The sequence below is a fragment of the Mobula hypostoma genome, chromosome 22, assembly GCF_963921235.1.
Source record: "Mobula hypostoma chromosome 22, sMobHyp1.1, whole genome shotgun sequence".
NCBI classification, from domain to species: Eukaryota; Metazoa; Chordata; class Chondrichthyes; order Myliobatiformes; family Myliobatidae; genus Mobula; species Mobula hypostoma.
In genome coordinates, this window is record NC_086118.1 from 35050380 (window position 1) to 35076507 (window position 26128).

Here is a 26128-nt window from a genome sequence, read left to right on the forward strand (position 1 = left end):
CTACCTCTTTCAGAACCCTGGGGCGTAATTCATCTACTGCAGGTGACTTGTCTACCTTCAGAAGGAATAAGGTATAAAGCAGCTTCCCAAGGAATAAGATAGATTATCTCGGAGCACAGTCAGTTGCTGTCTGCAGCATACAGATTAGTGACAATTCTTCAGATGACCTTCAAGCAAAAATAAAGCAGCCACAGCTTTCACTGGAATTTGATAAACTACAGATTATACATGTGCCACTGATTTAAAATGGATAGCGGACATGGAGGTCTTCTTTCAAAATCAATGAAGCCCTTATTTTTGTGCATAGTCCATTATTTAGTCAATGACACATTTGTGAAATGAGTATGTCACAGGTCCTGTTGTTTCATGCAAGCACATAATGATTGACATCATTGAGTATGGTTCCAATTACAGCTCATTTTCTGAAAATACAGGTCAGCTAGTCAATTTGTGTTCCCATTACTGTCAATAAGGATAACTAGTGGGGTGCATAAACGTCAGGAAACACCTCGCAAGAGATCAGTTTTAATCATTGTTCATCAGGTGCAGTCAATAATTAAGCAATAGCTTGAAATATAATTAACCAGTGGAACAGGAGAACAACTCCCGAGATTCTGCATTCAGAGGCATGACTGATGATGGTCTTTATGCTGGAAGACCCCCAGCAATTCTTTGGTTACAATTTTCACAATGAAATTGGTTTATTGTACCTTTAAAATACTCCAAAAATTAAACTGCTAGCTATTAAGGGCAGAATGGTAACATAGTGGTTAGCACAATCACTTTACAGCCCCCGCAGTAACCTTTCAGGTTTCGATTCCCACCACTGTCTGTAAGGAGTTTGTACATTCTCCCGCGACAGCGAGTGTTTCCTCCGGGTGCTACAGTTTCCTCCCACATGCCAAAGATGTACCGGATGGATTGGTAAGTTGTGGGCATACTACATTGGTGCCTGAAGTGTGGCAGGCTTGACCCCAACACAATCGTCAGATGCAAAATGGTGTGTTTCGTTGTCTGCTTTGCTATACATGCGACAGATAAAGCTGATCTCTCTCTTTTAATTTGATTTTAAAATTCCTGGAGGCGATGAGCCCAGCATTCAATTTGAAAGATGATCCTGTTTTCAGCAAGTGTTTCCCCAAAGCAACATCACTGCCTTTGTTTGGTGGGGATACCGAGTTCATTGTGATTATACTTAGACAACAGCAAACTCAGTTTTGAAAATGGCAGGGGTATGCCGCTTGGGTGAAGACATGGATAAAAATATATAGCATCTCTTTGAACTTCAAATGATGCCGATGCACTTTATAGACAATGAGTTATTTATTGAAGTGCAGTCACTGTCATAAGGTAGATAATGTGGTCAAAAAGTTGTTTGAGAACATATTTTAAAATGAGATTCTTAAATAGTGATTTAAATATAAAATTTGAAATAACTGAGCTTCGTCTGTGGAGTAGGAGAAAGATCCAGAGACACAGCGATCAGACCCTGTGTCAATAAGCTGCAACAGGCTGATCTGTACGTTGTTGCCCAGTTGGGAGGAGAAGGCTGGGAAATGAGATCTGAATGGAACTTTCCTAGCTTCAAATGGCACGGCACTATAATTCAGCTTTTCTGATAGCCCAGGGGAACGAAGGTGTATCTGGTTTCCCCGAACAGAAAAGGGCATATATATTGCGTAACAGACCAGATGCTGTGCATATTATAGAACAGAGATGGAGATTTAGTTACTGCTGGCGATTTAACAAAGAAGACAAGGTGGATACATTACAAGTGCTCACCAGGTTCCTTTTACCCATCAGTGCTCTGTATAATCGCATCCGCCAAGCACAGGCAGCACTAGTGAAACAAGTCGCACTGCACACTCCCTGCCAGGGGTTTACTGCCCCTAAAAGAAAACCCCATGACTTTGGGGCCCTGCTTCCATGGTTACAGTGAACTGGGATAAAACATCTGTACACTAGTCACTTAGTGAATTGTCTCAAGTGAAGTTCATGGATACAGCACATAAAGGCAGCCCTTGGCTGACAAGATACTGTTTTTATTGTCAGTCAACAAGGTGTAACATTCCTAATAATAGAGCACTACCTCTCTTAACTAGCTGAAGATGCGAAATGCCTGACGAGGCATAAAACCTCATGCTTGGCTCGAATAAAAGACTTCAATTAACGTCTCATGAATAACACCCATCCAGAGCTTTGTTTGAATTCTTAAAGGTTCCCAAGATTTAGACCAGGATCCAGATCGTTAATTTAAAGAGTCAATAGGAAAACTTGGAAGTCAAATTCTGTGAATGAAAATTACAACAATAGTTTAGAGTCTTTAAAGAAAAAAATTCATACAGATTCCAAGATTGTTTTATAATCCATAATAGTCATATTAAATTTGTATTTTGTTACATTGCAATCTTGAACCAAGACATACATACATACAGCTATTGACTTATTGATTGATTGATTGACTGCGTTATAGCATGGAATAGGCCCTTAAAACCATGCAGCCCAGCGACCCCCAATTTAGGACACAAGAGGTACAGTACTGCAGATGCTGGAAATCTAGAGCAATACACACAATGTGCTGGAGGAGCTCAGCAGGTCAGACAGCTTCTGCGGATGGGAATAAACAGTCAACGCTTTGGGCCGAGACCCTCCATCAGGACCCCAATTTAACCCTATTCTAATCATGGGTCAATTTACAATGACCAGTTAACCTATCAACCAGTAAGTCTTTGGACTGCAGGAGGAAATCCATGCAGTCATGTGGAGAACGTACAAGCTTCTTCAAGACAACAGTGGGAAATGAACCCAGGTCACTGGTACTGCAAAGCGTTGTGCTAACCACTACACTTTTAAAATTAGAGTTAAGTGGACTTGCTTCTCAAAAATAGCATTTCTGAATAATCAGTGGGATTGGAAACAGCTTTCTCCGCCTGGACAATGAGATTACTGAACTCCCTATCACCACGCAGGTCTCATCACTTATGAAGCACCAGCGGTATCACACTGTTTACTTTTTAACTTGTGTCATAAATGTGCCTTTTGCTAAATGTCAATCTTCTGGAATATATTTTATTGTTTGTTAATTTATTTGTGGTAATATTACTTTATGTGTTGTGTGTGTGAGTTATATGTAAGGTTTTTGCGCCTTGATCTGAAAGAAAGTTGAAAGACGATAAACTTGAAGTTGAATTCACAATCTGAATTGATTATGCCCATATAAAGTGATCCCAGAAGCCGTTAGAATCACTATATATAAGCATTATCAATTCAGATTCAGAAGATAATTTTCTCATAGGTAACATTTCTACTTTGATAATGATCAAATATAGCATGTGTGCAGTCCAGATTATATACTGTTATTAAATGCAATACATGCAGTGGAGAGGTATCACTACTCCTGGGGCTGATGCAGCAAAACCAAAGCAATATGGACCTACAGATCTGGGCAGCCACTGCCACTGGGTCTTCCAGAGCTGGTCTTCGTTACTAAACAAGACAAACTGTACTGTGAATCGATTACCAGAACTGCCGCCTCACACTTCTGGCAAACCCGCCGCAATTCTGAATGAAAACCGAAAAAAACCTGCAGATTCTGGAAATCCGAAACAAAAACAGGAAGTACTGGAAAACTCAGCAGGTTGGGCAGCATCTGTGGAAAAGGAAACAGTCAACCTGAGTCAGCCATGAGCGCAGCTTGACCTGGCCGGGATTTTTCAGCATTTTCTGTTTTCATTCTGGGGTTCAGTCCTGACTTCCAGAACTGTTTCTGCATAGTATACACATTTTCCCTGTTGGCTTCCTCTGGGTGTTCCCAGTTCCTTCTCAGTTCTAAAGTTGTGTGGGCCAGTAGGTTAACTGGCCACTGTAAATAGTCCCAAATGTGTAGGTGAATGGTAGAATCTGGAGCTGTCGGTGGGAATCCGAGAGTGTCAGATTAGTGTAAATAGGCTGTCGAGGGTCAGTCTGGACGGTAGGCCAAAAGGCTTGCTGCCATGTTGTGCGACCAAAATGTTTACTCTCCTGACCAGAGGTGAACTTGCAGTGATTAAGGATCACTGAGCACACGAAATATTACATGAGACAATATCTTCAAAAGCAAGTGGAAATGTATTCTTTTTGTAACCAGCAGTTTGCAAAAAGAAAATTGAGGACTAGAAATGAAGTTTGTGGTCAAGAGATGGATTTACATTTGGCAATAAACACACCACACCTACCAATTCTCCCTCTCTCCCTCCAGAATCCAACCCCAATGACCATCTTCACTTCTCCCAGATAAACCCTTCACTTCATAGGCTGGCGGAATTGTAAGTGTTATTGCATGAGGTGAATATGTGGAGAAACATTCAGTTTGGCGTTCCTCAAAATGTGAAGTAGAGGTCACATTTCAGGAGCTGTGTAGGTGGTAGAGGTGAAGTCAGTGCTATTATGTTCACCTGCATCTGGGAATTGAAGCCTTGAATCTTGGTAATTTTAACAAAGCTGACCAGGACAGTTTACCATGGAAGTTGGACCAAATATGCCTAGCACAAAATCTGTTACTGTTGACTCATATCAAGGTCAGAACCATTCCTGCAACTCTCTTGATCATTACTGTGCAGATCTAAACACAGGGCACAGTCGACCCTGTAACTTGAAAGCTTTGCAGCACGCATATCTACAAAAGGCTACAGACAAGCAAGTGCAATACAATTCACTCAGAATGTCATTTAGTAAGGTCCACAAGACTCGATGGCCACTTGCCAGCATGCATGTGCTTCATGCAACTTATAACAAGCAAGATTATGTTGACCTGACCAGTTGTCCTGATCTGTATCCACACTGCTCGTCCAGATTTATCTTTTTGGTATGAAGATCAATCAAACAGACTCTGTGCACTAACAAGCTTCCTGTGAGGTGAACCAGGCAGCTAGACTTAGAGAGGACCATTGTCATCCAGGAATGTCCTGAGTGTTTGCCATTATAATTAAATATTTAGCCTTGAAGTGCCTTTGACAACAGTGGGCGTATAGTGGGGCTCTTTGATGATGGATGCTGCTTTTTTGTAAATGTACTCAATGGTGGGGAGGGTTTTGCTTGTGATTGACTGGGCTGTATCCACCATTTTCAATCGCCCTTCCCATTCCTGGGCATTGGTGTTTCCACGCCAAGCCCTAATGCAACCCGTTAGGATACTCTCCACTGTTCATCTATAGAAGTTTGTCAATGTATTGGATCACTTGCCAAGCCTATGCAAACTTCAATGAAAGTAGAGGTGCAGATGGGTCTTTTATTGTGATGACAACTCTGTGCTGGTCCCAGGACAGATCCTCTAATACATTAACACCAAGGAATTTAAAGCTGCTGACCCTCTCCACCTCTGGTCCCATAATGAGTTGGAATGTTACGCTGCAGCTCTACAAAATATTAGTCAGACCGCACTCAGAGAACTGTGCATGGTTCTAGTTGAATTGAATTGCCTTTATTTCTTACATCCTTCACATACACGAGGAATAAAAATCTTTACGTTATGTCTCTGTCTGAATGTGCAATGTGCAAACTATAGTAATTTGTGATTACTATAATTACACATTACAGGAAGGATGTGGTAGCAAAAGAGTGAATGCAGAAGAGACTCATCAGGATTTTGCCTAGAATGGAAGCCACAGATATAAGGATAAATTTGATAGATTAAGCAGACTCAGTCCCTAGAAATTTATTCTCTGATGTGGTAGAGTTACGACGGTGCTTGAAGAGGACACCTGCAGGGTGATAGGGAAAGAATGGGATAAGGTCTGGCTGTTGAGGATGCAGGAGGAAGACAACGTAGTGGTATGGCATCAGACAGCTCATTTATAGAGACAGAATTGTTAAAATGCTCCTTGTTGTGCATTATCATTATTTAATTCCATGAATCCACCAGAAAACTACATGCAGCCATTATTCATAGCAAATATAATAAATATACAGGAAATGTCAGAAATTAATTCACATTGCAATAAAGATTCTTGCAAACTATAGTCATAGTTACTGTCTGTATTCTAAACAGTTTAAAAACATGGCCAAGGAAACAAAACCACACCAAATTTTAACCATGAACATCAAAATACTTCGGAGATAATGGTCTGTCTTATAGTTCTCTTCAGTTGATACTTCCAAAGACAACCACAAGATCACTCTAGTCAGTATATTCCTGAATTATGGTACTGGTTTTCATAACGTGGGATTATGGAATTATGGAATGCTCTGGAGGTCCAATGCCAGTACATGCCACCTGCCATAGGAGTCAGCACAAAGTTCAGCGGCAGAGCTCAATGCACTTCGTATCTGGCCCCTCAGCTTTAAGCCAATCATGGCCGTCATATGAAGCACCGTTCTATTTCATTGATTGGAGTAACTGACTCGGGATAGAAAACACAAGTGAAATTTAGCTTTTCACGTGTTTCCTTAGTTTGATTAATATGATTTTCAACCAATTTGCATCAATTACATAGTACTTTGAAAAATAAAACTATTGCTTTGGATTTTAAAGAAAAAACATATTTTTAGTGATTCAAATTAATTTCAACTATTTTTTTAATGTCTCCAATATTGGCAAAAGTGTTAGAAATGCCTTTGAGAGCATGAGCACTCAAAGGACTGTCAGAGGTCAGCTGTGCCTATCACCTTGAGAAGGTTGCACGATAGGTTCTGTTTAGACCATAAGACCATAAGACAAAGGAGCAGAAGTCAGCCATTTGGCCCATCGAGTCTGCTCCGCCATCTTATCATGAGCTGATCCATTCTCCCATTTAGTCCCACTCCCCCGCCTTCTCACCATAACCTTTGATACTTCAACATTTCTAACAAAGTTCTGCTCTGCAGATGTTCCTTACAATCTAAAGGCATAAATAAATTTACATGAGATCAGGGAGGCTAAATAATTTGAAACTGGGAACATGGCCCAAAAAAAATCCCAAAACTCAAGTTTAACAGCAACAAGTTCAACAAGGATGAGCTGGCCCACAGAGAGGAGGTGGTAGAGCTCAAGGCCTGGTGCCAGACAAGTAACCTTTTCAGCAAGACAAAAGGGATGGTTATCGACTTCAGGAGAACTTGCACCACTCACACACCTCTATACATCGGCAGCACTGTAAAAACTGTGAGCAGTTTCAAACCCCTGGGAGTGCACATCTTGCACTGTAGGTTTTCACAAATAAAACAAAGTAAGGCATTTTATGTTTCAGAAAAACCATAACATATTTTATTGAACTCCAAAACCTGAACACAAAAGCAGGCTAAAAACACTTTACACAATTACGTCATCACCTTAGATCAGCCTCTTAAAGTGAGACCCAAATTCAATGTCAGTGGTTGTGAATTACGTACATTTCACCAATAATGTTACTGTATAGCACAACCCTTCATGGTCCCAGAACACATACAGTATATACAACCAAGAAAGTCCATCAACACTTCTACTTTCTGAAATGGCTGAGGAGAGCTGGACTATGCACATCTACACTCACATCATTCTAACAGATGTGCAGTAGTGAGTATCCTGACAAGTTGTATCACTGCATGGTATGGAAACTGCACTGTGGTGGACTGGAAGACTCTACAATGGATAGTCAAAATTGCCCCACGCACCACCGGCACCAGCCCACCCACTATCAAGAATATATATGTGTATATACATACAGAAAGGTGCCAGAGAATGGCCAGTAACACAAAGGATCCCACCCACCTTGCTCAGGGATTGCTTGTTCCACTTCCATCAAGGAGGAGGCTATGTGGTATCCACACCAGGACCACCAGACACAAAAACAGTTACTTTCCCCAAGCAGTAACACTTCCGCTCACTAACTCACCCCTCTACACCCCCAACCACCACTACTTATCATTTCCTAGGAGTCACCTCATGTACAGACACCCTGGGCCTAGCATCACTTTATGGGCATATAAATAATCAATCCATAACCTACGTGGAGATAAAGTAGTTTGATTTTACAGACCTGATTAACAACTCAGTGCAAGCAAACACCAATAATAAAAGCAGCTTTTAACTGCTTATGCTTATCACCAGAGATGTCATTAGAAGCTGACCTGCAAGCCAGAGGATTTTTTTTGTTCTAATTGTGATTTATTTTGCAAAAAAATTATGTATAATTTATCTTTTTATTTTTCTCATGAATGCCTCTTGAATGATTTTATGTGCTGGTCTGCTGCTGAAAGTAAACTTACATTGCACCCATGCATACATGTGACATTAAATATGACTTTCCAGGTACTTAAGCTTGAGTTTTCACTGGCAACAGAGCCGCTGGGACTATAATGAATATTTCAATTTCATGTTCCCATCTCTAAAAATGCTGATACCAACTCATGTTGTCTGACATTTTCCCAATACCTTATTCTTTTAGGGTAGAAAGAACAGAGTTCATGATTTAGTCATAGCATATTATATTGCACCAGCTTGATTTGCATTTTTGGATTACGTTACTCAGTTACAGCAATTACCAACCACAAAGAGAGAAAAAATCCAGGTCATTGCATTAGAGCAGTATTGAAGCATGATATCTGCAGTGACAACAAATATTATAGGTATTTTGAAACAATTAGAATGAAAAGCATCTTTATAAAAGAAATATCCAATAGCATAACAAGGGATGATCTCAGGTGTAAGTGCATGCAAGTCACCAAATGAACCCCAAAGTCAATTACAGTAGCAATACTGTAAAGCCACTTATTCAATGTACATAACAAAAACTTTGATACACTATGATATATCTGAACTTATCGTTATTTCTTTTGAGGGTTTTTTTAAATCAGAGGCTTTCAAAGGAAGATGTTTGGACTTAATTATCAGCAACACACACAAAATTCTGGATGATCTCAGCAGGTCAGTAGCATCTAGGGAAAAGAGTAAGTAGTCGACGTTTCAGGTTGAGACCCTTCTTCAGGACTTCATAATTAACATATGCATATTGCAAGATATAGAAATGTGTAGCATTTCAAACTGCAGCAAGCTGAGAGGACACATATAGACAAAGTTTAACAATTAGGCATTTACTCATGCAACACATGGTTTTGTCGGATGAATGATAAGGTTTAATCCTGATCTCAAAATCAGTCAGGTTGATGGGTAAGGAATGAAAACAAGTTAAGAAAATAAACAAGTTAAGAAAGAAAATAAATTTCCCTGATAATTATATGTAACCTTACTCCACCCTACTCTCAAACATCGCCAATCCACCAAAGCCCTTATGTGTTACCTTTTAAACACATACTAATGACTTGTACTGGACACGGGTGAGCAGTGTAAAGTGTCTAAACATGTAGATGACAGAAAGTTCGGTAAAATAAACTCTGCATTAGAAGTTGTGCTCCAGCAAACAAGTGGCAGATGAACTTTAGTGCAGAGAAGTGTGAAATGGTACATTTTACAAAAAAGAAATGAAGTCAAGAAAAATGATATGATTTGGAATTCACTTAGTGCATGAATGGTGGAAACAGAATCAATAATTGTTTTCAAAAGAGAATAGAATAGGCTCTTGAAAGAACTTAAAGGACTTGCAGAGCTTAGAGGAGACACCAGGAGAACAACGTTCTGCCAGGGTGGTGGTAGGGAAATTTTAGAGTGCTTTATAAAAACACATGCATGATAGAAAAATGGAGAGCCATGTGGAAGGGAAGGGTTAGATTGATCTTAGAATAGGTTAAAAGGTTGTCACAATATAATGTTCTATAAGACTTCTGGGAGAAGGGGAGGCAGTTAAACAGCTTTCATTGCCATAAAGGTTTGAAGATTCTACGATTTATTCAGCAGTAAGAATGAATTTAGTGCATACCTACAGGTGCACAAGATTGACTTAACATCAATCAATCTTGAAAAGGACAGATTTAAATCCAGCATTGATTTTTAGCAGCAAATGAGTCATTGAAGGATAACGGACTTTAGTGTAAAGTTCAGATGCACGACCTATAACACTTTAGCATCAGCCAAAGCATTAGCGGTTCCTCGTACGCCTTTAAATCCAAAATTCAATTGTAACATTTTAGTTATGCATGAGACAGTGACAGGCAACAGGTCAATGTGAGCAGATGCCAATCACATCTGCTAACCTATCTCAGTTTACATCAATATAACAGTACAAAGGGCCATGAAGTTGAGGCTCAGTTCAATTGTATTAGATTTACCAGACAAGCAGAATAAAAATAACCCACAGCTGTCACTGGTGCCAGCCTCAGCAGGTTTGTTGATTATGGATACTCAGTTGATAGCTAATTTAGAGCTCTAATGTCTCCCTGAAACCGTTGATTGCAATTGCTAACTCAATGGAACTCAAAAGCTGGCTTTCTCTGACTTGGAGCCTTTAACAATCAAACCATCTGATTTTGAGCTTTGTTACTCTTGATGATGCTGGATACCTATTCGTTTCAAACAAGTTCAGTGTTCTTTTAAAGTCCCTCTTGCTGGCATATTTAACCATCAATTCTAGTGTTTGGTTCGGAAGAATACAATGTTCATTATTTTAATAACGTTTGATTCAAACTTTGAGAATTGCACAAAATTAGAGGGATGGTGGAGAACATTTTATCAAAAATGTAATATTATTAAAAGCTTCACATAACTAGCTGTCAAAATTAATGTAGAAATAGATAAATCAATTAATCATATCTACATTAATTTAGTGTGTTTATTTGGTTGTAATGTCACCTTTATAATAAAATGAACTAAAAATACACTAAATGTCATCTCTTTTTTAGTCACTGGAACACATACAATAATGAATTCATATTCATTGTGATGGAAATGCTTTTCATCAGCCCTTGAGTACAAGGTGAAAACAATATTTATCAATTCTCCCCAGTAAAAATCAAAACCTGGCAATCCAATTAATCTGGTATACTGTATATTTCTAAATTATAGAACTAAAAAATGAATAATGAAATATAAGGACACGCAGTGAGATCTGGACCAGCTGGAAAAATGAGCTGGAAAATGGCAGACGGAATTTAACATAGACAAGTGTGAGGTGTTGCACTTTGGGAGGACTAACCAGAGTAGGTACTGTGTGAGCACTAGGGGCACTGAGGAATGCAGTAGAAAAGGGGGATCTGGGAATATGGATCCATAATTTCTTGAAAGTGGTGCTACAGGTAGATAGGGCAGTAAAGAAAACTTTTGGCACATTGGCCTTCATAAATCAAAGGAGTTAGGATGTTATGATGAAGTTGTATAAGACTTAGGTTTGGTTTAATTTGGAGTACCATGTGCACTTCTGGTCACCTACCTGCAGGAAAGATGTCAATGATTGAAAGAGTGCCGATAAAATTTACTAGGATGTTGCCAAGACTTGAGGACATGAATTATGAGGGAAGGATGAACAGGTTAGAACTTTATTCCCTAGAATGTAGAAGAATGAGGGGAGATTTGACAGGAGTATACAAAATTGTGAGGAGTATAGATAGGGTAAATGCAAGCAAGCTTTTTCCACTGAGGTTGGTGAGATTAGAACTAGAGGTCATGGGTTAAGGGTGAAAGGTGAAATCATTAAGGGGAATATGAGGGGGAAATTCTTCACTCAACGGGTGGTGAGAGTGTGGAACGTGCTGCCAGTGGAAGTTATCGAGGTGAGTTTGATTTTAACATTTCAGATAAATTTGGATAGGAACTTGGATGGGAGGGGTATGGAGGGGCAATGGTCTGGGTGCAGGTCAATGGGAATAGACAAATTAATAGTTTGGCATGGACTAGATGAGTTGAAGGTCCTGTTTCTGTGCTATAGTGTCGATGACTCTATCAGTTGGCTAAATCTCTCCTCATATGTCAGCTCCAGCTTTCTAAGAGTCGAGCTGGTGACTCTGCCTTACACATCCTTGTTTAGGTAGTGTCTCCAAAATAATGAAACCAGCACATGGATGATAGAAAAATGGAGGGCTATGTAGAAGGTTATAAGCTTGGCACAATATTATGGGCCAAAGGATGGGTACTGTGCTGTACAGCCCTACATCTGTCCTATGTCCTAAAAAACATGATCAAAAGACAGGATTTTAAGAATATATATAATAAGAGGAGTCAGTCAAGTCAAGCAACCTTTGAAGGGTGTTCAATTTAATAAGGTCCTCCCTGGATTCTTATATCTCTTTCCTTTCCTGTTTGCACATCCTGTGATACCTTAAATCTAATTACTTTAATCTGAATGTTCATTGCAGTTTAGGGAGGGGATCTGCAAAGATTTACAAGTTTTGATGGCAGAAATTTCACTTTATATCAGTGCTCAATATTTCAAACCTATGGCCCCTGGTTTGAGCATTTTGAGTGGGAAGAAAAAGTCTCACAACATCTAACCATCCATGTTGCTCAAAATCATAAATGTTTCAGTAGATCACAATTAATATTTCCAAACTGTAGAGAATATAAATTTAACTTATTGAATTTCTCCACTTTGGGCCGCTTAAATCCAGTGTCAATCCAGTGAACCTTTGCTGCACCTTGTCTAAAGCAGGAATATGTTTCAATATGCAAATTCATTTTGCAATATAAGATTCCTCCCCATTCACCACTGCCTCAGCACACTCTGCCACCCCATCAACACACACACACACACACACACACACACACACACACACACACACACATACATACACATCTCACAGACCACCTCTTGCATTCAACCCAAGGTAGAAATAAAAACAAAAGGTTTAAAAAAAACCCTTTCTCTTATGAAACTTGGGAAAAAATTAATTTTAATTATGGGAAATGTAGTGCTAACCAACAGTTGGAGTTCTACAAAAAATGAATTTGGGTACATAACGTGCATGGCTCAATAGCAAATCCTGTCTCTAATTTGACCTAAGTGAATCTCACTTAAACAGGTCGTAGGGATGTTGTAGGAAAAGGAAGAATATCTGATATGGGTAACATGGAATGCTTTTTTTTAAAGCCTATAATTATACTAGGTATCAAGAAAATATGATATTCATACTAATTATTCATTCTTCATGATACTCACAGTAATTATCTCCACAGTTTACATCCTCATTTGTTAGTCACCGAAGTAAAATATTAAGAGAATTGAAAATATTATAAAACATACCTTCCCCATTTAATGAAGGTTATAAATTTTTATCTAATTTTGAATCTTCAAAGGTAAATCTATTTGCTGCTAGCCACATTATCACCCGGCCAACTGCTTACATAATATCTCAACCATTACTCAGTGAGATTCTATAAACATAAATTCCAGGCCATTAATATTTCATGTAAACAGTGGAAAATTAGTTAATTCCAGGGCAACTAAGCAACCACGAAGTGTTATTTTTTATGATTTGTTGCACTCTGACTTTATAGCCCTTTCAACATATTTTCATTACAGCAAAATCTTGCAACCTTAGATCTTAGAGTAGGTTATAAGTTTGGCAAAACATTGTGGGCCAAAGGATGTGTACTGTGCTGTACTGTCCTACATACATCATGTGTCCCAAAAACATGATCTAAAGCAGGGGTCCCCAACCTCTTTTACACCGCGGACCAGTTGAATATTGGTAATATTCTTGCAGACCGGCCGACCGGTGGGGTGGGGGGGGTGGTGGTGTTCAAGTAGGGTTAAACTCACCTCAACATGTCTTTTACAGTTGGGGTTGCCAACTTTCTCACTCCCAAATAAGGGACAAAAGTAGCAGTCAAATACGAGACACTTGTGTTTACCCCGAGAAAGACTACCATGACCATGAAGCCTTGCGCGGCACCTGCATGCACATACGTGTAGATTTTTTTTCTCCACAAATTGGTTTTGGACGATTCTGTTCCGTGAAGCTACACTGTACGTACATTATTTCTACTTTATATAGGCTGTATATTTATCATATCATTCCTGCTTTTACTGTATTTTACTGTTATTTTAGGTTTTATGTGTTATTTGGCATGATTTGGTAGTTATTTTTTGGGTCTGGAAACGCATGAAAATTTTTCCCATATAAATTAATGGTAATTGTTTCTTCGCTTTACGCCATTTCAGAACAAAAGGTTTCACAGGAACGCTCTACCTTAGTGGGAGAAATACGAGACAAGGGTGGTCCCGTATAGGACAAACCAATTTAGCCCAATATACAGGCTGTCCCGGCAACTACGGGACAGTTGGCAACCCTATGTTCAAGTTCAACAGTGCGTGACAGGGAATGAGGAAAGGTGCAGCTGACTCATATCATTTCCTCGCAGCCTGGTAGCACATGCTTTGTGGACCATTGATCTAAAGTCAGGATTTTCAGAATATATTTAATAAGGAGTCAGTCAAACAATCTCTGAAGGGTGTTGTAGGTCAAAGAATTGGTGCTACCAATTACAAACCAAGTTCTGGTCCTATGTAGTTGGCAGGCATATAAAGTTAGAGTCAAAATAAAGTTACTGTCAAAGTATATATATGTCACTATATACGACCTTGAGATTCAATTTCTTGCGGGCACTCACAGGAAAATAAAGAAATATAATAGAATTATACATAAACAAAGACTGACAAACAACCAACGTGCAAAAGAAGACAAATTATTTAAATTAAATATCAATAAATAAATAATACTGAGAACATGAATTGTACATTCATATATGAAATGTTTCCATTTCTGAGAGTAGCAACTTGGGAAGGAATGTTGTGGCTCGTCTTTTTTAAAATCTTATTTTAATTTTAAAGTATTTTTAATAAAACAGTAAAATGTGATTTGGCAGGAATTTATTTTGTGCTTTAATTTATTGTACCTTATTGTGTTTCTTTATATCAACAGGGAAACATTAAAAAGTCATTGCATGGCCAGGTCTAACCTCATGATGTCTACAGTCTAGCAATTGCGTATCTGACTTGCAAAATGACCACAGAAATGATGCCGATGCTGTGTTAGGAGCCAGATGGCCAGGAATGGATCAGTAAACCAGGTCCAGTGTGTTACCACCCAATGTCTGGCTGTACTATCAACTTCTTCCACATATTCACCAACACCATGAAAACTTGGATGATGCACCTCCAGGAACCATCACTCATGAATTTTTGCCTGTCATATTTTTAGGACAAGAAGAGAAAAAGTTGCTTACAAATAAAAAAAAATTCCATAAAAGAGAAAATATACAATAAATTGCTGAATTAATGCTTTGCTGACAATCTGATTAGCACATTAACTCTGCGACCAGAAAGCATAACTAAATTGGGCTCCTGTGTAATATAATCTGATGCGTAAACACAATTGTAAACTCAGATGACAATTTTTTCCCATTAATGCAGTAAGAGATTTATCTCACCTCTTCCATCAAGGGAGCGCATCAGATTAAAACCTGTTTTGTGCACAGGTGCTTAGATTTATCAACCATGATAAATAATGTAACATAGTATGGACAGTTAGTAATTCTAGCATTTGCTGAAATAAATCCCTGCTGTTGCCTTGCAGGCCAACACATCTTATTAATGTCCTGCATTTTAAAACCACTACAGTGACAGCATTTGCTCTGAATCACACAGCACGACTTAGAAAATTAAAATTCAGATATAATGGGACCAACAGTAAAAATATAAATTAATGCTGTTAGGTCTCTAGCACCTGCTGCAAGGCCAAGTGACCACTGTGGCAAGGTGAGGCTCTGACACACTATTTGCTATAACAGTGAGACATGAATGTGTCAAGTATAATTTATTATATTAGATGGAGATGTTCTGATGCAAGTCAGCTCCATCATCTCACGCACAGTTAACGTTTAACACAAAAATACAGAAAAAATAGGGGGGGGAGACTCACTGCCAGCAATTACAGGAATGGCAGTGTAGGTCTTAAGTTACTAGATCACCAGCCAGTGACCCAGAAATATAAGCACAAATTCTACCATTGCAGCTGTGTCATTTATATCAAGCTATTAAATCAATTTGGATTTTATTTTAGGAAAAAAGCTGATCTCAGGCACAGTCACCAGTAAAGTACTTCTAATAGTAAAAATCATTCTAGAAAAGCAATGTCCTCCAGCAAAGGAAATCTTGCATTTTTTTTTCCTGGGCTGGATATTATGCAACTGAAGATGTACCATTGAATCTTAATAGTCTCCATTACTCAAGGGTAAGTAAAGATGGGCAATAAATGCTGGCATTAAAAAAGGAGGCTGCATCCCATGAATGAAACGAGTAAAAAACTACATTAAGTTGTAAACAACTTTCTCTCAGGTTCAATTGTGTTATGTGATTTTTAGCTCTTGATTAGATTAAATTTAGTCACTTCATACTTTAATAATATGCAATAATCTTAGATGATATCATTGATACTCATCACCAGTCCCGTGCTGAGCTTGTCATATACCTAGAGGACACTCTGCAGCACTGTCCTCTTCAGGGGATTGAGGGCTGGGGGGGGGTGGTGTGGGTGGGGGTACAACAAACTCTGTCACAGAAAGGAGAAACAAACTTTGGCAGCTATTCAACTCATTCCTGTGGCTTAATATACTATCAAAACTGACAAATGCTTAAAATGTTCTGACATTCAGAAACTCACAAAACCTTAAAGCAAAATGCCTTTAAAATATTTAAAATCCCATACAGTTTAAAAAATCCAGATGACTACTCAAAGCAATCCCTTAATTCGTAAGGGAGAAGAACACCTTGTGTCTTTTGTCATCTGGCTCAGTTCTATTTTGCAAAATGATAGTTTACTTAAAAGGAAGAAACAAGGTCACGTGGTAAGTATCAGCTTGCATGATGAAATCGTAAATAAGAGTCATGGCTAATCCTTAATACAATCATGGAGATTAGGTACAGATAGACCAGGAAATACAAGTAAACCCCTGTGGTTTATTTGGGAAGTTATGTTATGCTCCTCACTGGAATTAAAATAAATCTCATTACACCTGGGGGAAATCTAATAGAGATGTGCTGGAGTTCCATGAAGAATTATTGCAGAATTGTTTTCCAAAAATTATTTGTGTAGAGTCCTGGTTTATGCATTTTACTATGTGATTTATGCAACCATTATTAATTGCACGAGGCAATGATTTTCCAAGCAAGTCCTATTTCTTACATTGTCTGTAATCTCCTCTCAAGTTCAGCCACAGATTCTCTCCACCTCCTTTTTTATTCTTCCAAGTATAGCTGTTTGCATTTAATCTGGCCCAGTCTTCAAGTGGACGGAAATTATTTCTCATCTCTATTTGCTGCATTATTTCAGATTGTCTATGTCTCTCCACTCAACTCCAGAAAAAATATCAGTACTTTGGAAAAAGACTGGCATTTGAAAACCTGTGTAGAAACAACTTCATAAATTCCTGACACAATACGGACTACAGATGCTGGAAATCTCTAGTAACTCACACAAGACGCCAAAGGAACTCAACAGGTCAGGTATTCTGCTTTAAGGTTTTGTGAACTCCTCCGGCGTTTTTGTGAGTTACTTCAGAAATTCCTTCTGTCATGTCTCCTTTCCAATCATCCAATCTCATTACATAACTTTGAGGACAACTTAAAATAAATTAACAACTTCGTCCCATTCACTGTAAGACTACTAACAGTACAATCTTCATTGATTCATTCAAAACCGCATTTGTTTCTTGTCACTCTGCCTTAGAAATGCATACCACGGAAAAGTGAACACAGTTCTAAATACTTAGTTGCTATCGACATAGAAGAGAGCAACACCCAACTATTACTAGTTTCACACAAAAGTATTCTGAGTTCTTTGGAAAGTACAATAGATTGGTCGCTTTTTTTAATATAAATGGAGTAAAGGCAACAATGAACAGCCTTTTGTGGATAAATTTGAACTACAGGGCAAAGGGAAACAACAGAGTAGATTTAAAGCCCTGCTGAAATTAGTTTGATCTAAAAGTAGTCATCAACACTGACCTGCTCGTCAACTTTGTGAGCAATGATTGTGGCACCTTCCTCCACTTCTGTCTCATTGATAGGACGAATACGAAGGGCCACCTGCGCAAAAAAAAAGAAAGGTTGTTACTGAAGGCACCAATAGAGACATTTAGGAAATACCACCATTGGCAGTATGCAATAAGGGCTCACAAGAGCCAGTCTGCAGATCAATATGGAGTGCAAAGGTTTTTGGTGAAGGCACTGGATCTGGGCAGCAGAAGTAGTTTAAATATTGCTTCATTTATTCATCGGATCACACTTGTATACTGGTGATCCTAACAACTAATACCATATTGCCTTATGCACTTGCCCTAGGCCACTGGTGGGCTATTTTTGTATCTAGTTATTTGGCACATTTTATGGTTGCTCAAGCCTTTCATGGGACACATAGAATCTTAACAAATTAGATTAGAATAGATTCAGCTTTACTGTCATTGTGCCGAGTACAAATACAAAGCCAATGAAATGCAGTTAGCATCTGACCAGAAATGCAAAGAATAATGTTATTTACAAAATAACTGCGAATAAAAAAAGTGCTACAGCACACAAATATTAAAGTACTGAGACAGTACAATACAGATGCAATACTGCTTAACACTGTGATGAAAGATTCAGCAGTGTCACAGCCTCAGAGAAGAAGCTCTTCCTGTGCCTGCTGGTGCAGGAGTGGAGGCTCCTGTAGCACCTACTGGATGGGAGGAGAGTAAAAAGTCCATGGTTAGGGTGAGATGCATCCCTGATAATGCTTTTCACCCTGCCCAGGCAGCGTTTATGGTAAATGTTCTGAATGGTGGGCAATAGGGTGCCGATAACCCGCTGGGAGTTTTCACCACACGCCGGAATGCTTTGCGGTCTGATACGGGACAATTGCCATTCCTCAGTGAATTCCAGATTACATAACTTTGCCTTGGGTGTCACCAGTGATGTGAATCTATACTTTAATGAACAGGTACTTCATTTACATTTTTTTCTCCCTGGGGTCTTGACAACCTTAGACAAAACAATGGTAACTCTAATGCATCCTACCTCAGGTGAATAACTAACACTCAATAATCCCAGCCATATTACACCCCAGATACACCCTTGAACCATGCTAGCTGACCCTAGTGTGAAGGGACTAAGGATTATGTATTGGGCTAGTATGTTTGAAAACTAAATACAGGCCTTAGAACCAAACTGGGCCAGACTGATTCTTTAGTAGTAAATAGTTTAAAGTAACCTCTAGTTAACAATATTGATGAGTGGTGGATGTATGGACTGGGAGGAGACACTCAGGAACTGAGGCCGGGAGGCAGCCCTGAACCAGCCACACTGTTAATAGAACAGCTCAAGCAGAGGGGTTCTGAGAGAGCTAATAACCATAAGATATAGGAGAAGAATTAGGCTATTTGGCCTGTCGAGTTTCTCTGTCTTTTCGTCACGGCTGATCCATTTTCCCTCTCGACCTTAATCCCCTGCCTTCTCCCCATAGCTTTTTATGCCCTGACTAATCAAGAAACTATCAACCTCACCTTTAAATATACCCTCTCATTGCAAACCCCCATACCTTGAAAGGGCAGCAGCCCTTTCCCCACAGCCTGGCTCTCTCACCCACATCTATGGGGCCCAAGTGCATAGGTTGTGGTTGGATTGAGTCTGAAATTTATTTACAAAGTGCTTGAGCTAAGGTTCAGTTTGACAGTGGACAGGTCATAATTAAACTTTACTCCCGCACCATGCAAACCTTCAATGTGAAGGGCGTGTTAGTTTTTTTTTGGAGAGGAGTTAATGTTATTGAGGCTCCTCATTTCTTCTTGGAAGATGTTCCAATAATTTAGTGTTCCAAATCAACTAACAGGAACCAAATCAGCAGATTTGCCAACTAAGCAAACTCCTTGATACAGGCTGTGATCTGCCATTCTCAGATCCAAAACCTGTTGTTAATTAAAAATGTGGTCTTGTATCTTTAGTCAAATTATGAGAATCTGACACAGGGAACTATTGAAGAGTTGGTGTAACAGCAGTTCTATTATGCATACTTCCTGTTATATTTGTTTTTCATTTGAAATGGATACATGCCACAGCCATTATTGTCAGGAAGGTGACCCCTTCTTGTTAGTGAAACTGTCAGATCAAATGTGCTTGGCAACTTTCTGTGGTTTTCAAAATGATTGTCTATTTATGATGCTCGGAATCATGGAAGGAGTGTCATGCCGGATTAAATTCTAATAGTCTTCTTTTTCATGCTGTGTCCAGATAAATGACTTCAGCCAACAAGGGGCTACTGTTCTCGACTTATCCAGCTGAATAGCAAAAATAATTAATCCTCTGATTACCAGTCTGTTGAAAAATAATCTGATTGTTCTTCAAAAAAACCTGTCCTCACTTCATAGAAAACATAAGAGAAACCTGTCTCTGCTCAAAGAACGCCAAGTTCACAGGGATAATTTTGGCAGGCTCTGCTACCGGTCTTGAAGGATGCCAGTGTAATCAGAGATAGAATGATAACACTATAATGTAGGCACTGTGGACCATGCTTGTTATTAGAGAGGTTCCCCACCAATAAGAGAGTCTCACTCTTTTCTCCCATGTGTTCTCAAAGGTTCCTGGTCCTGCTTTGCTTATCAGAAATAAGACCACAAGACCATAAGATACAAGAGCAGAATTAGGCCATTTGGCCACTTAAGCCTGCTCTGTCATTCCACCATGACTGATTTATTATCCTTCTCGACCCCATTGTCCTGCCTTCTCGCCGTAACATTTGATGTCTTTAGTAATCAAGGGCCTATCAAGCGCCACTTTAAATATACCCAATGTACTCCATTAACACTTTCAAATGCCAGCTCAAACGTATTTAAGCTTACCAAGATCTGTTTGTCTTCTATTTGAAATTTTATTTTATTTTCATGGTTACACTTTATCCCATTGGAAAGCACTTTGAACTACATTGTCTGTATGAAAAATGCTCTACAGATAAGTTATTATTACTATTTTTTTACTTTCTCACAACTAAACAGTTCTCAAGTGAAGCAAAAGTCTGCAGAAAATATTTTTGGGACAAATTAAAAGTGCAAAGCAAGACCATCAGTGGAGTTTATCTGTGGCATTCCTTTCCTTTGGAGTTTTTTTACACTTCTTTTAAATGAATAGACTATCAATTTAGCTTTAATAACATACCTGGGGTTTCATGGATCTTGAAATTCCACAAGCTGCATGCCCAGCAAATGCGCTTATGCTACCATGTCCGACTGACTCTCCCATAGTTTATCTGGAGGGCATACTGTGTACGTTGAGTTAAAGAGAATGCAAATCTTAACTTGATTCTGCCTGAGGTGTTAGCTGCCCTATATTGTAGGAAATTCAATTACCTATCTGCTGATGATGAACAGGTGGAGGTTGCCTGAACCTTCACTTAGAGCAGAATTCATACAATTAAGGATCATTTGAGCCATATTAAAAAAAGTCCATCTTTGAAAAGAATACAGGACAAGGTGGTATTAGGTTATATTACTGATACCACCATGGGCCTTATTGGTCTGGATCACTTCAGGGGATAATAGGATCAAATCCTGCCAGTGAACTGAACTAACTATTACCAGGGATGATAAACATCATATTGCTGTCACGCTGTAAAAATACGAGGTTCAGGCTTCTTCGAAGAAGGAAACATACTGCTCCAGAGTTACTTAATTTACTGAATGCAGGTTTCCTTGCTGCTGTGGTGGGATTTGATCTCATGTCTCCAAAGACGATCCAGCCCTCTGGATTGCTTAATCCATGCTTCCTAAGTCTTGCAGACCTACGGTGAAGAACTTGTCTCTTAAATGCTATCAAGCTACTGAAAAGTTGTAATGTTAAAATTGAATGAAGTACCTAGTATCAATATAGGAACTTGACTTCAGCATGACAAAGGAACCCCTAGCCCATTAATCATTGAAAATCCTCTCAGTAACATTTAGGGTGCCAAACCTGGAGAACAACACTAATCAATCAAGTGATATAACTATACTTGCATATTTCTATCAACACCCTGGAATCCGCCATCTCATCTCTAAGTATGTCCGAAGTAGGTGCTAGGTCCATGAAGACAGATCCAATAGATGTGCAGCTCTGGGAGTCCTTAATATTGAATCTGGACTCCAAGGTATGATATCTTTTATTCATGAGCACTTACTGGCAGTGAATTAATAGTCCTCAATGTTGAATATCACTTGGAACAAACAGCAGGGAAGAAAACTCAGCAAATGCACACAGATTTGGGAGATTGTCAATGTTCATCACCAGAATAGATTTGGTAATGTCGCTGACCAAACTAGCAAAGTTCAAAAAGGATTTAGATGTCTGAGTGTGCCCAAGGAAGATGGTGTGTGAAACAACATGAGGAAAGAGCATTATTGACCTTGTCTGTACCATTTCACCTAGAGTGGATGTGTCTGTGTGAAGTGACTACTGCACTGTCCTTGTTGGAGGTGTTCTGGGATAGATCCAGAACAAACCTACCAGACTTTCAGTGAGGCATAATGGGCTATCTATAGCCAAACTATTTTACCCACCACATCCTATAAACTCATGGCATGCCACATCCCTCATTCTACTTTGTAATCAAACCAGTTGACCAATCATCTTTCAGTAATGCGTGCAATAAAAGCATTCTAGAATTGATATCAAGCATAGATAACTATGTCAATCTGGTCAAGCTACAACACAGGCTAAACAACACTGGAGGTAGCAGATAAGCTATAAAAGAACCAAGGGGTGCCACAGTCAGATCAAAGCCACATCCAGCAGTGAAGAGTGGTGGGCAATTAATTGTGAGGAAGTGGACACATTAACATTGCACCCGAATGATGGTGATTTCTAGCTTTCGAGTATAAAAACCAAGGCTGAAGTATTTGCATCCACCTTCATGCAGAAGTATTGGGGATAATTTATCTTCCTCTTTTCTCAAGGCCATTCTTCAGATAAGCTAATTCACTCTGTGTGATATAAAGAAGTTAAATACATGTTTTTTTTGCAAAGATTTTTGGGCATGACAAAGTCCGAAAGTAGTGCTAAAAATTCACCTTCCAGAGCCAGCCATCTTCCTAGCCAAGTTGTTCACCTCCAATATCACGCTAAGATGTGGTACCTTAACAAATACACAAGGACTCAGAAATTGTTCCAGAGAACCCATGTTGAATGTATGAATACACTTGTCAAAAAGGTTCCTTTGGCCAAGTCCATACTTGTTTCTGCAAGTGCTGGCCTGCACTGTTGATAGGTGGCATGTTGGCTGGTCAGAGCCCCTGGAGTATGCCAGAGTAAAGTATTGAAGCACGAGACAGATTCCATTTTGTAACCATATTTGCTCTGGCTACTTCTGCATGCATGTCCAGCAATGCTGGGAGAGGATTTTGCTCATCCTCTCACTCATCGTTTGGATAAGTGTGACCTTGGAGTTGCCACTGAGCCTCACATTTCTGTTTGCTTTGGGTACCACCATGACCAGCATAGCTCAATTATTTCCATCCCGTTTCAACCCAATTCCATTACTTACCAATTCATATGGTTCCTGGGTAAATTGCCCTTCCAATGCATAAGGAGCTGGCTATGAATTGCGATAGGCAGGTTTTGCACCTGGTGTAAAACAAATATGCCTAACATCATACTTACCATCATATGAATCTCCTAATATTTTTCAGTCGGGAATCTAGACTTTACTGTTTCCAAGTTGAACACACTTACCAATTTGCTTTCAGTTGATGTAAGCGATATTATCCATAAAGTTTGGTGCACGACCACCCTTTGCTACATCATTATGTAACTTTCTCGTTCATCAGCATACTTCACTGAACATTGCTTTTGCCCCAGTATCTGGAGAATGCTTTCCATCTGTCTACAATTCCCCTTAAAGGTATAGGGCTGAAAGTCATGGTCCAGAGTAGAACAATCCACAGGAGTGTCAATCTTCATCTTGACATGTGTATTGTTAATTAATTTGTGTCTTTATCCACCTGGTTTTCATTTTGCATATTTACTGCGATGCACTCTGTATGCACCCTGTTATTCACTTTGCTCATTCACTCATAAATAAATTTACTGCTGATCTGGCTTTAAATTGATTTTGAACTTCACCTGGAAACTGCTGAAATGTGGTCTTTAAATGAATATTTACAACACTTCGCTGTTTTGAATGAGCAACACTCTTACAGGTGATGCCACTTCTTATTCCCAAAATACACCAAGAATTTAAGAAACTCTTAGATAGGCGTATGGATGATAGAAAAATAGAGGGCTGTCTGTGAGGGAAGGGTTAGATTGATCTTAGAGTAGGTTAAAATGTCAACATCACATTGTGGGCTAAAGGGCCTGTGCTGTGCTGTAATGTTCTATGTAAGCAACCATATTAACTGGTTGTTTATCTCATTGCTGGTTGTGGACATCCCTGAGTGTAAATTGGCTGCTTGGTTTGTTTGCATTGTATCAAATGCAGTCTAAATATTAAAGGATTGAACTTAACCTCTTAAATGTTCTGGTTCACTATGACGATAGTCTTGCTGTAATCTGTGTATGCTCAGTGAAAGTTGGATTGGTTAAAGCTAGAGTTAGATAGATAAGGATCCACCAGATCTTCCCAGCATAAAAATGAAGCAAAATATTTGGAAACGGAGGGTTCCAAAGGAGAGATAACAGGGGTGAGCGAAAATGTATGGTTTTCTCAGGATGGATATTAAGTGGTAATTTGAATGACACTCTAAGAGTTCAAGTAAATTCTCATTTTGGAAATACACCTATCTCAGATCTGTTTACAATGGGCTCCTGGTAGATGCAGGGTTTCTAACTTACAAAACAAAACTCCTGGGGTTGGTTTCTTCATCATAGAAACACGTTTTAAATCAGATCATACACATAAAAATACCATTTAAATGCGGACATAATAGAAACATGAACTAAAGTGAGAAGTGTATTTTATCTTAAATGTCTGAGAAGTTTAAACATTTACCTTTTAGTTAAGTGTTTAAGTCAAAAAAATATTAAACCAACAGGCAATCGTTTTTATTTAAGTCACCTGCAAGCAAATTCCAAGAAAATAAAGCATTTGTTTTCCACCTTTATCCCAGACGTTACTGGTAGAATACAACACCAAACACATACAATAAGTGTATACAAAATCTATTTCCTTTAAGTCAATGCTGTTTAAATGCCGTTCCCTTGAGTGGAATGCTGTTTGATGTTTCTAGCCACTATTTTATAAATTGTTATTTATTAGGCTGGAAGTGAACTTACGGTCAGCTGTTGGTCTTTAGATTCTACTCCGTCCTTCATGGTTGTTGGCAGTGGGGGCGGAATTACACAGTCCGACTACATAGCCGTGGGTCGCAGATACTTAGACAAGATCACGGGCTGTCCTCTTCACCCTCACATTCTCTCTCTCTCACCTCCTTCTTGCACACCCCTCAACACAACTTTATTATGAACCGCCCGATTCAGATCTCCAAATCCGCACAGGCACGCAATCTTCCAGCTTGATTTTTCCCTCAATTAAAAAAAATGTATTTATTTCTCTTAGCAGGTCACCCTCCCGTGACTGTTCAGGCTTCTAATTGCTAAGGTATAGCAAACGGGTGCCATTCGCAGCGGCTGGACCAGCGGGGTGCGTTGCTGCCGTCGATCCCCGCTGTGTGTGAATACGATATTGGTCTGTATCCTAGAGCCCTCAAGACTTTCAAACTGGATTCCGTGCGCAGGAAATCCGAGCCGACACGGCATCGGTTGGCAGGTGCTCACAGAGGCCGCCTGCCGACGACTCGCGGTTACAGTACCCGGATCCCAATTGAAGTGGAGACTGCGGGCCCCGGGGAGCTGGAATCCGGAGCAACGAATTGTCTGCCTGCGGAACTGTTGGGGGGGAAAGGATTTATCGACATTTTGGGCGGAAATCCCGAACCGGGCGCTTTAGTCCCTGTGAAAAATCAGAGAAAAGACATGTTACATGCACCTACAGCAAGACACACACAAAATGCTGGAGTAACTCAGCAGGTTAGGCAGCATCTATGGAGGAGAAGTAACAGTCGACCCTTCATTAGGATTGGAAAGGAAGAGGTGTGTGTGTGTGTGTGAGAGATGGGGGTGGGGGGGGAGGTTCGCTCGGGTTTAGATGTCGCATGCTCCTGAAGCACTTTGATGAGGTATTATAGGACTAAAAATAGAAACAGTTCTGTAGCACAAAACTCCTGGACTGTGGGTTTTTACCATTAGCAGCTCTGGAATCATAAGCAAGCTCTAACAGTATGGATTAGTTACAAAATAACTCACTAATAACAACA

The 26128-nt window shown here is 39.4% G+C and overlaps 1 protein-coding gene across 1 annotated transcript in view; it reads right to left on the minus strand.

The window, feature by feature from the left end:
* Positions 1-25528, minus strand: part of kif19 (kinesin family member 19) — a 202999-nt gene extending 177471 nt beyond the window's left edge. Inside the window, exons 1-2 of the mRNA XM_063030788.1 lie at positions 25089-25528; positions 17823-17903 (exon numbers count right to left, since the gene is read on the minus strand). Coding sequence (XP_062886858.1) covers positions 17823-17903; positions 25089-25127 — 120 coding nt within the window. The 5' untranslated portion in view covers positions 25128-25528. The remainder of the gene's footprint in view (positions 1-17822; positions 17904-25088) is intronic.
* Between the last annotated feature and the right edge of the window lie 600 nt (positions 25529-26128).